Here is a 12,001-nt window from a genome sequence, read left to right as displayed (position 1 = left end):
CCCAACTAACTTCAGATTGTGTCCCCTTGTTCTTGTGTTCACTTTCCTATTAAAAACACTTCCCTCCTGGACCTTATTTAACCCTTTAATATATTTAAATGTTTCGATCATGTCCCCCCTTTTCCTTCTGTCCTCCAGACTATACAGATTGAGTTCATTAAGTCTTTCCTGATACGTTTTATACTTAAGACCTTCCACCATTCTTGTAGCCCGTCTTTGGACCCGTTCAATTTTGTCAATATCTTTTTGTAGGTGAGGTCTCCAGAACTGAACACAGTATTCCAAATGTGGTCTCACCAGCATTCTATATAGTGGGATCATAATCTCCCTCTTCCTGCTTGTTATACCTCTAGCTATGCAGCCAAGCATCCTACTTGCTTTCCCTACCGCTTGACTGCACCAGATATCTTCTAGTTGCCAAGGTTGGGAAACACTGGTCTAATCCTTCCTGTTTAAGGAGAGAGAAAGCTAGGGGGCGGGGGGGGGGGGAACTTAGGAATTTAAATTTACCTGAACCTTCACACGTTTCTTAATTATCCACTAGGGGTAGTGATTTCTGACAGTCTCAAAATGGGCGTACAGTGCAGTCAGGTGGTAGGGAAAGCGAGTCGAATGCTTGGCTGCATAGCTAGAGATATAACAAGCAGGAAGAGGGAGATTGTGATTCCGCTGTAGAGAGGGCTGGTGAGACCACATTTGGAATAAAACTGTGTTCAGTTCTGGAGACCTCACCTACAAAAAGAGATTGATCAAATTGAAGAATGGGCTACAAAAATGGTGGAGGGTCTTAAGCATAAAACGTATCAGGAAAGACTTCATGAACTCCATCTGTATAGTCTGGAGGACAGAAGGGAAAGGGGGGGAAATGATGGAAACATTTATATATGTTAAAGGGTTAAATAAGGTTCAGGAGAGAAGCGTTTTTAATAGGAAAGTGAGCACAAGAACAAGGGGGCACAATCTGAGGTTGGTTGGGGGAAAGATCAGAAACAACGTGATAAAATATGATTTTACTGAAAGAGTAGTAGATGCTTGGAACAAACTTCCAGCAGACGTGGTTGGTAAATCCACAGCGACGGAATTTTAAACATGCCTGGGATAAACATATATCCATCCTAAGATAAAGTACAGGAAATAGTATAAGGGCAGACTAGATGGACCATGAGGTCTTTTTCTGCCGTCAGTTTTTCTGTGTTCAGTTCTGGAGACCTCACCTACAAAAAGAGATTGACAAAATTGAACGGGTCCAAAGATGGGCTACAATAATGGTGGAAGGTCTTAAGCATAAAACGTATCAGGAAAGACTTAATGAACTCCATCTGTATAGTCTGGAGGACAGAAGGAAAAGGGGGGACATGATCGAAACATTTAGATATATTAACGGGTTAAATAAGGTCCAGGAGGGAAGTGTTTTTAATAGGAAAGTGAACACAAGAACAAGGGGACACAATCTGAAGTTAGTTTGGGGGAAAGATCAAAAGCAACATGAGAAAATATTATTTTACTGAAAGAGTAGTAGATCCTTGGAACAAACTTCCAGCAGACGTGGTAGATAAATCCACAGTAACTGAATTTAAACATGCCTGGGATAAACATATATCCATCCTAAGATAAAATACAGAAAATAGTATAAGGGCAGACTAGATGGACCCTGAGGTCTTTTTCTGCCGTCAGACTTCTAAGATTCTATGTTTTTACAGCCAATTGCCCTGGCTTCCTGTAGGTTTTTCCTGGAGCGATGAAATGGATTGCTCTATCCACAGCTTTATTTTTATTTATTTATTTATTTATTTATTAGATTTGTATGCCGCCCCTCTCCATAGACTCGGGGCGGCTGGGCAGCAGACAGCAGTGGGTTTTTAATAAGCCTTAAATAACGATGGCTTTTTCTCTTGATAAATGACATCTTTCTTTTTTCTTGGTTAATTACAGCCCTGGTCGTGAGATTTCTCACAAAGCGATTCATTGGAGACTACGAACGTAACGCAGGTGAGCAAAGATTCTGAAATATTTCCTTCTTGAGACCAGAAGTCTTTAAACCTGGCCACTTTTAAGACTTGTGGACTTCAACTATAGCATTTAGCATTAGCATTTAGACTTACGGACCCCTTCACAGTGCTTTGCAGCCCTCTCTAAGTGGTTTACATAGAGTAAGCATACATTGCCCCCAATTATCTGGGTCCTCGGTTTACCGACCTTGGAAGGATGGAAGGCTGAGTCAACCTTGAGCCTGGTGAGATTCGATCTGCTAAACTGCAGAAATAACTTGCAGTACTGCATTCTAACCAATGTACCATTGAGGCTCTTCCAGCTGGAGAATTCTGGGAGTGGAAGTCCCCAAGTCTTAAAATTGGCCAAGTTTGGGACTGAAATTATTAAGATTCTTCCTTTTTTATCAGCATAATTTTGGGGGGGGGGGCATCTCGTTCTTTTTTCACATATACCGCCATCCCTCTTTTTTTGTTGTGTGATAAAGCTGTGAATACTCTTCATAACTTATTATTTTCAAGTTGTTTTTCATTGTTGTGGAATGTGAACTTCTTGTAAACAAATAATATTCAAGTTTTATTTTTGTAGTTTGTTAAATATTCGTTTTCGTTTGGTATATGAATTCAAACCATTTCCATGAATTGAAAGTAGATTTTCATTCCCACTTAGTTGTGTATTTGTCTTCTATTAGTGGCCAAGTTTGGGGACCCCCCCTGCTTTAGGCAGTGCATCCCCATCTACTTTCAACCTTGGGGAAAAAAGGGGTGAGGTGCGTTCATCATTATAGCAAGAGGACAAAGATTTTTTTTAAAAAAATTTGCACTCGTCCTTGATCATTTGCTTTTGAAAAAAATAATAATGCATCGTTCACTCAAGCTTGGATAGATGCCTGACTTCTGACATATTTCCTTGGTTTCTGCCACCCACACGCATCAACGCTAATGAAATGCATTCCAAGTTAAAAGATGTGGCTTTAAGCTCCATCGCTTAGTTCCGCTCCTTATCTTTATGTGTAATCAAGGTATTTATGCAAATAGGCTTTGGACTGAAGTTTAAAGTGCTTTTGTTATTCTCTTGGAAAAAAAGGCAGACAAGCAAGGGCAGCCCTTTCTGAGGAATTAAATGATGGCAGGTGGGGCTGTGTATGAAGAGGAAGTCTCCTTAAGGCAAATTAAACAATATAAAGGAGCTGTGATGTTCCTTCAATACATCAGGGTGATTCGACACAAAATGTAACCCTTCCCTGGTACAGAGCTGAAAGGATTGGATACTGTAGCCTAGAGGTTAATTCTCTGCCTTACAAGGCAAAGGTTGCAGGTTCAAGTCCCAGTGAGGGTATGGCTAGCTGATGAGGCCAAAATAAGGCCAAAATAGATCTATACCTAGTCTCCCTTAATTTTCAAATTCAGCAAAAACATGTGACAGATAGATAGATAGATAGATAGATAGATAGATAGATAGATAGATAGATAGATAGATAGATATAAAAGGAGCTGTTACGTTCCTTCAATATACCAGGGTGATCCGACATAAAAAAACATATAGCCCCTCCCTGGTACAGAGCTGGAGGGATCAAGGTCTGGTGGCTCAACTGCTAATTCTCTGCCTTACAAGGCAGAGGCTGCCAGATCGAATCCCAGTAAGGAAGGGTGTGGCTAGCTGATGAGGCCAGAATAAGGCAGAAATGGTACCATCCTAGTCTCCCTTAATTTTAAAATTTCAGCTTAAAACATTTGATACATAGATATAACTATATATATATATATAACTATATCTACAGCAGCACGAAGCTTACAAATTCAGCCTGATGATGGTGAATGTGATTTCACCGAAACGTCGCATAGACACTCAAAATATTACATGGGGGCAAAACCCGAACTCAGAACAATCTAAGGAAGAGAAACACGAGCAGCTTTTTCAATAGATGGTGGAGGCCGGAACAATATTTCTGATGAAATCTCAAATTCAGCTTTCGCAACAATGAAACTCATATCTTATACTGTTACTACTAACTTTTTCTCATCATTCCTTTCACCCATCTCCTCCCAGTTATGACTGTAGGATTGTAACTTGTTGCTTGTATCCTTAAGATTTTTATTCATATTGTTTCCTGATTGCTTATTTGACCCCTATGACAATCACTAAGCGTTGTACCTCATGATTCTTGACAAATGTATATTTTCTTTTATGTACACTGAGAGCATATGCACCAAAGACAAATTCCTTGTATGTCCAATCACACTTGGCCAATAAAGTATTCTATAGGTGAGACCACATTTGGAATACTGTGTTCAGTTCTGGAAATCTCACCTACAAAAAGAGATTGATAAACCTGAACGGGTCCAAAGACAGGGTACAAAAATGGTGGAAGGTCTTAAGCATAAAACTTATCGGGGAAGACTTAATGAACTCAATCTGCATAGTCTGGAGGACAGAATGGAAATGGGGGACATGATCGAAATATTTAAATATGCTAAAGGGCTAAATAAGGTTCAGGAGGGAAGTGTTTTAATAGGAAAATGAACAATGAACAATGAACACTTGGCCAATAAAGTATTCTATAGGTGAGACCACATTTGGAATACTGTGTTCAGTTCTGGAAATCTCACCTACAAAAAGAGATTGATAAACCTGAACGGGTCCAAAGACAGGGTACAAAAATGGTGGAAGGTCTTAAGCATAAAACTTATCGGGGAAGACTTAATGAACTCAATCTGCATAGTCTGGAGGACAGAATGGAAATGGGGGACATGATCGAAATATTTAAATATGCTAAAGGGCTAAATAAGGTTCAGGAGGGAAGTGTTTTAATAGGAAAATGAACACAAGAACAAGGGGACACAATCTGAGGTTAGTTGGGGGAATGATCAGAAGCAACATGAGAAAATATTATTTCATTGAAACAGTAGTAGATGCTTGGAACAAACTTCCAGCAGACGTGGTTGGTAAATCCACAGTCACTGAATTTAAACATGCCTGGAATACACATATATCCATCCTAAATAAGGATGAATAAGGATAAAATACAGGAAATAGTATAAGGGCAGACTAGATGGACCATGAGGTCTTTTTCTGCCGTCAATCTTCTATGTTTCTATTAAATTCCATTCCTATTCTATTCTGAATGCATGAGTATCTAGAATATAAGGTCAGGGATGTTGAGGTATAGGCCTCAACTGTATGACTGAAACTCTGCTGGTGGTGCTTCTAAAATTACTCTTGTGGCTTCCACCTTGACTTTTGATCACGCCCTGTAGTTTTCATTCACTAAGCTTATCCCATGAATATTTGATCCAATAGTTCAAACAAGCTAAAAGTTCTAAAAAAACCACAGGGAAAGCAGATCAAACTTTCATTGCATTGTGCTTGTTTTAGAGCAAATCTTGTCCCTGGATTTCTACTGCAGAATGCTGAAAAAAAGCAGAGTTGTGATGTCGCACACGTTTTGGCAAATAACACAACAATGTAAACTTCATTGAAACCTCCAAAAACACGCAAAGTAACGGATCCAGTCCAAAGTTTTGCCAAAGTGCGGCAAAAAGACTGAGATGTGTTCACGTGTAGCGTACCTTGGCAACATTGTCGTGGCCATACTAAATAAACTTCCTAGCTACCAAGGCAAATAAAGAATAATATTTGATACAGAGGAGAAATCAATGAAACTGAAGGGTTTCGTATAGAAGTCTGATGGGATGAAAGACTTTCCTGGCAGATAGAAACCTTCCATCATCAAAGTAAAAACTTGGCAATCAAAGTGCAGCACATCACAATTATCAATTCTTGTGGCAGAAAATATAAAACATGTTTAAGTCTCCTGGTACAGTGTAATTGTTCCATCAATTTCCTGCTAACTGCAAGGTGTGCTGTTCTCCCTATGCTAATACAGCGGTACCTCTACTTATGAACTTAATTCGTTCCGTGACCAGGTTCTTCAGTAGAAAAGTTTGTAAGAAGAATCCATTTTTCCCATAGGAATCAATGTAAAAGCAAATAATGCGTGCGACTGGGGAAACCACAGGGAGGGTGGTGGCCATTTCCTTCCAGGAGATTCCTACAAAGGCCCCATGGAGGCTTCTCCCTGCCTTTTCTGGCCCTGTTTCCTCCCAGGGGATTCCTAGAGAGGCCCCACGGAGGCTTCTCCCCGCCTTTTCCGGTTCCAGTTTTGGAGGCTCGGGTTTGTAAGTGGAAAATGGTTCTTGAGAAGAAGCAAAAAAAATCCTGAACACCCAGTTCTTATCTACAAACGTTTGTAAGTGGAGGCGTTCATAGGTAGAAGTACCCTTGTATTTTTCAACTGTGGCAACCCAGAAATTGGGGAATTCTGGGAGTTGAGCTCTGCATGTCTTAAAGTTGTCGAGATTGAGACACACTGCCCTGTACAAAAGGCCCAGTTAATAAATTCTTTTGCACCTGGCTCTAGTAGTAACTTTATAAATAAATTTAGTTTTGTATGAAACTGTGTGTAAAGTTATCTGACAACGTCAATCAATTTTACAAGTGCTTCTATTGTTTGTTTACCTCTCCATGGTTCTTCATTCAAGCTGCAATTTTATACACTCCCTTGCAATTTAGTCCCATTGAATGGCTACATAAGATTGTGCTAGGATTGTGCTAATTATTTTGTCTGATGGGAGCATGTGTCTAATAGAGTTAGAATTGTTTTTCCCCCACCCCCGATTTCAAACTAGGACATGGCCATTGTATTCACTGCCGAATTTCTTTTTTTCTTTTTAAGAAGTGTCTTCAGTTTTGGTAATCCTTTGTTAAAATTCTGCCTTTATTTCTATTGCCAGGTAATCTGTACAGCAGGCAGATTGAAATTGATGGAGAGAGGTTTGCAATTCAGGTGCAAGATACACCTGGAATACAGGTGAGTGGTTTTCTTGGAATTCCATATTTTAAAAGGGAGCCTTTCATTGTTGCTCAGCTTCAAGACTAGGGTTGTCGATATTGGCTGAGAAGCAGGCGGTCTTTAGGCAGTGGAGTCACTGCAAACTCTTCTTTGTTGCTAGGAATGACTGTAAACAGTCTATGCCAGATAAATGGTCTGTATACAGACTCCTGGCAGTAAAAGAAAACAAGCCACCATTTCAACTCAATGTTTGCCCACTTGAAAACACAGCACTCGTTTGAAGGAGGCGACCTTTCTAAATAAAGTCAGCATTGCTGCTAATGGGTAAAGAGCTTTTTTCTTGGAAAACTAAAAATTTTGTTTTCGTTTCCTGGCAAAATATGCCAGAAATCTTTTCACATTTTACTGCCGCAGCTCAATCAAGTGTCATTTAATAAGCCACATGATTGAAACAACTCAACGGCACCAGAAGCTGCACTCATTAAAATTGACTTTGGACTGGATTGTTGTATTGTGGAAAGTTTAAACGGATAGACATGTGTAAGGTCAAAATTTGCCTTTTTGAACTGGGCAAGCCTCCAACTTTAAAATATTTCCAGCTCATACCTTTGTTCTCCTTTCCCCCCGACTTCCATTCCCCACTGACTGTCTAGCCAGTTAATTTCCCATTCTTTGGCAGCACAAATTATTATATTTTACAGAAAATGAGGCGGGTCAGTTTTCCACTTGAGTGTGGCATGCTTCAGAATAACCCAGTTTAGCCTGAGTTTTTGTTTGTTTAAGCAACAGGAAAAGAGAGGAGAGTTTTAATTTAATTAATTTGACTTCCGCCCCAATCCCAATGGGACTCAGATTAAATTTGGTGGAGAATAATGAACCAGTGCAGTGTTAACTCATACAGTGGTACCTCTACTTATGAACTTAATTCGTTCCGTGACCAGGTTCTTAAAGTAGAAAAGTTTGCAAGAAGCAATTTTTCCCATAGGAATCAATGTAAAAGCAAATAATGCATGTGATTGGGGGAAACCAGAGGGAGGGCGGAGGCCCTGTTTCCTCCCAGGAGATTCCTAGAGAGGCCCCACAGAGGCTTCTCCCCACCTTTTCCAGCCGTTTCCTCCCAGGAGATTCCTAGAGAGGCCCCACGGAGGCTTCTCCCCAACTTTTCCAGCCCTGTTTCCTCCCAGGAGATTCCTAGAGAGGCCCCACAGAGGCTTCTCCCCACCTTTTCCAGCCGTTTCCTCCCAGGAGATTCCTAGAGAGGCCCCACGGAGGCTTCTCCCCAACTTTTCCAGCCCTGTTTCCTCCCAGGAGATTCCTAGAGAGGCCCCACGGAGGCTTCTCCCTGCCTTTTCCAGTCCTGTTTCCTCCCAGGAGATTCCTAGAGAGGCCCCACAGAGGCTTCTCCCTACCTTTTCCAGTTCCAGTTTTGGAGGCTCAGGTTTGTAAGTGGAAAATGGGTCTTGAGAAGAGGCAAAAAAAAAAAAATCTTGAACACCCGGTTCTTATCTAGAAAGGTTTGTAAGTACAGGCGTTCTTAGGTAGAGGTACCACTGTATATGTAAAATGGAACAGAAACTGTATAGGAAAGAACTGTTAGCTTTCAACCTTTGCAGCCAAATAATTTTCTTATCCTACCCTTCTTTAAAAAACCCCCCACAGATGCACAGACACAACCTGGATTGTAACGAACAGCTGAACAAGTGTCTTCGCTGGGCGGATGCAGTTGTCATCGTCTTTTCGATCACTGATCGTAAAAGTTATGAACTCCTCGGACATTTCCACCAGCGCATACGGCAGGTCCATCCCGGGAACCGAGTCCCCGTAGTAATCGTAGCAAACAAAGCGGACCTGCTCCATATTAAAGAGGTCGAACCTCAGCACGGACTTCAGTTGGCTGGCATCCTGGGTTGTAATTTCTATGAAGTCTCCGTCAGCGAGAACTACAAAGAGGTCTTCTGCACCTTCCACAGCTTGTGCAAAGAAGTCAGTAAGCAACAACCCAGCAGCGCCCCGGAGAAGCGGAGGAGTTCCCTTATCTCGCGTCCCAAGTCGCCCAACATGCAAGACCTGAAGAGAAGGTTTAAGCAAGCTTTGTCGGCCAAAGTGAGGACTGTGACCTCTGTTTGAAAGATTGACGTCCCTCGATGGAAAAAAAAAGAGTCTTCAAGGACTCCTCTTCTCAGAGTTTGAAGAAGTTCGAAGACCTCAAAGTCCACTGGTTCCAAGTTGGGAACGATTTGCTAGCACCGAGGCAACCCAAGCAAGATCGAAGGGAGAGGAATGCTGTATGTGTTCCAAAGATGCTGGACTAGGGAGTGCAGTGGTACCTCTACCTAAGAACACCTCTACTTACAAACTTTTCTAGATAAGAATCGGGTGTTCAGGATTTTCTTTTGCCTCTTCTCAAGAACCATTTTCCACTTACAAACCCGAGCCTCCAAAACTGTAACCGGAAAAGGCAGGGAGGAGCCTCCGTGGGGCCTCTCTAGGAATCTCCTGGGAGGAAACAGGTCAGGAAAAGGCAGGAAGAAACCGCTGTGGGGCCTCTCTAGGAATCTCCTGGGAGGAAACAGGGCCTCCACCCTCTCTGTGGTTTCCCCAATCGCACACATTATTTGCTTTTACATTGATTCCTATGGGAAAAATTGCTTCTTCCTACGAACTTTTCTATTAAGAACCTGGTCACGGAAGGAATTAAGTTTGTAAGTAGAGGTGCCACTGTATAAAGCATTGTGCAAAGGAGAAAATCCACCAAAACTTGAATTAGTTCCTAAATAAGGAACATGTTGCATACTTTTACGCTGAAAGCGGGACGTTTGAATGCATTCAAACATTGCCATGTTCCGTGATGGAGATTTGGATAGCTTACCATTTGCTATCCTGTTAACTTTAATTGTAGAAGATGGAAGAGGATATTCAAAACACCATTTCCTTCATTGGAAACAGATATCCTTATTCTATTGAATTAGGGCTGGTTTCTTTTATAAATCTCACTAGAGGCTTTCATTTTTGTTTTACTCCAGCTCATGAAGTACAAGTATTTCTGTTTCAACAGAGCAGTAACAAGTCTTTGGTGTAAAACGTAAGGGATTATATTTGATTACGATGAGACATAACTCTGCTGCAAATAGTTAAGTGTAAGTTTTTACAACTCCATAATGTTCTCAAGATTTTAAGATATTCTGAAAGATTGTCGGTCATCTGATGCAGTGTCGAATTTAATTTTCAGATAAATCCAAATGAATGGATCTAAATATGGATTGAAAGTCACACTGTTTTCTTTGCTAGATGTGGAGCAGCTCTTTCGTAGCTGAGCCGTATCTCTGGTTGTTGCATTCCACTGTCATATCAATCTGCCCTTTGTGATTTAACTAGCCAAATGCTGGACCAGGAGGCTTGTCCCATAAAACAGAACACATTTAAAGTAAGATATGCAGACATAACATGGATGCAGTTTAAAGCAAAAGCGACACTCTGATTTCCCTTTAAGCGGTAACTTATTTATTTTATGTTTCTGAAACATTACCAGGATACAGCTTCTTCATTTTTGTGTCATTATTAAATTAAACAATGTTTTCTCAAGAATGTGTTGTATTTTTCTAACCAGTTGCTAGGCAATGTCTATAGAGAAAAAAAAAAACGTTGTGTAAGATGTCTCCTGCCTGTGAAGCAAGGGAAAGATGTATTACTGGAAGTATGAAACAAATCATACAGGGTCACAGGTCCATTGATTTTTGAGAATGCTACACGCTCACTAGCAACTCTCTTGCAACTATAGAACTGCTATACAAAGCTACCTAAGAGCATAAGAAGAGCCATGCTGAATCAGGCCAAAGCCTATCGAGTCCAGCATTCTGTGTCACACAGTGTCCTACCAATTGTCCATGGGGATCTTGAACAGAAAGAGAAGGCAAAACCCTCCCTTTGCCTTGACCCCCAACAGATGGTACCCAAGGGAATCCTGCCTGCCTCAACCAACATAGAGGCGGCACATGGACATCTATTTCAATAACCACCAATACACTCGGTATCCATGAATCTGTTTAATCCTGCCTTGAAGCTATCAAGGCTGACAGTTGTCATGACCTCTTCTGGAAGTGAATTCCATAAACCAATGGCCCTCTGGGTGAATAAGTATTTCTCTTAATTGGTCCTCACTTTCTTACCTATGAGCATTAGGGAGTGCCCCCTCGTCCTAGTATTGTGTGATAGAGAAAAGAATTTTTCTCTATCCACCTTTTCTATCTCATGCCTGATTTTATACACTTCGATCAAGTCACCCCTTAAACGCCATCTTTCAAGGCTGAAGAGACCTGTTTCTCAAATGCTTTTCTAACAATATGGTGGCCATTCCCATTATTCAAGAGCATCTGCTAAAAACCCCATGGGCATTACCACTTGACCACAACTCCCCAAAATGTCTACCTAGCACAACATATCCAAAACACTAAAGCATCTTTGCCAGCTGTGGTACCAAGGATGGTGGGTGGAGGGTTGGGGGTGGCTTCCTTGCTGCAAGGGTCTGCTTCCGTTGTGCCACAAGAGCTACAACTGGACAGAGGTATGTGTGTATGTGTGTAGGAAACAAAGCAAGATTATCAAGTATGAATACCTGGGCAAAGCTGCTCTCAATTTTAAGTACAGTGGTACCTCGAGATACGAGTTTAATTCGTTCCGGACCTGGGCTCTTAAGTCGAGCAGCTCTTATCTCGAACGACTTTTCCCCATAGGAATTAATGTAAATAATTTTAATTGGTTCCAGCCCTCAAAAAACTCACAAAGTTAGTCTAAATTATGCAGAAAGACATGTTTTTAATGAAGAAATGTACATGTACATATAAATGAATAATGAAGTTTCTTTCACTTAACTTGTAAACTTTCTTAAACTTTTAAATTTACATATGTTCAACTTCTCTGCCACCCAATCCTGTAGGACAGAGGTCCCCAACCCTTTTTGCACCAGGGACCGGCTTTAAGCGATCAAGAGAGGAATGGGTGAATGAATGGACGGAGGGTGGGAAGGAAGGAAGGAAAGAGGGAAGGGACAGGAACAGAGGAAGGAAGCAAGGAAACTTATGAAAGGGGAGAGTAAGAGAGGAATGAGTGAAGGGAGGGAGGGAGGGAAGAAGGTGGGAAGGAGAAAGAAAAGAAGAAATAGAG

General features: G+C 41.2%; 1 protein-coding gene across 1 annotated transcript in view; it reads left to right on the top strand.

The window, feature by feature from the left end:
- Nucleotides 1–10,423, top strand: part of RASL11B (RAS like family 11 member B) — a 12,130-nt gene extending 1,707 nt beyond the window's left edge. The window contains exons 2-4 of the mRNA XM_070757196.1: nucleotides 1,933–1,989; nucleotides 6,783–6,859; nucleotides 8,501–10,423. Coding sequence (XP_070613297.1) covers nucleotides 1,933–1,989; nucleotides 6,783–6,859; nucleotides 8,501–8,968 — 602 coding nt within the window. The 3' untranslated portion in view covers nucleotides 8,969–10,423. The remainder of the gene's footprint in view (nucleotides 1–1,932; nucleotides 1,990–6,782; nucleotides 6,860–8,500) is intronic.
- The last annotated feature ends 1,578 nt before the right edge of the window (nucleotides 10,424–12,001 follow it).

Source organism: Erythrolamprus reginae, chromosome 7 (assembly GCF_031021105.1).
Source record: "Erythrolamprus reginae isolate rEryReg1 chromosome 7, rEryReg1.hap1, whole genome shotgun sequence".
Lineage (NCBI taxonomy): Eukaryota > Metazoa > Chordata > Lepidosauria > Squamata > Dipsadidae > Erythrolamprus > Erythrolamprus reginae.
Note: the sequence above shows the minus strand (reverse complement) of the source record. Positions and strands in the feature narration are given on the sequence as shown.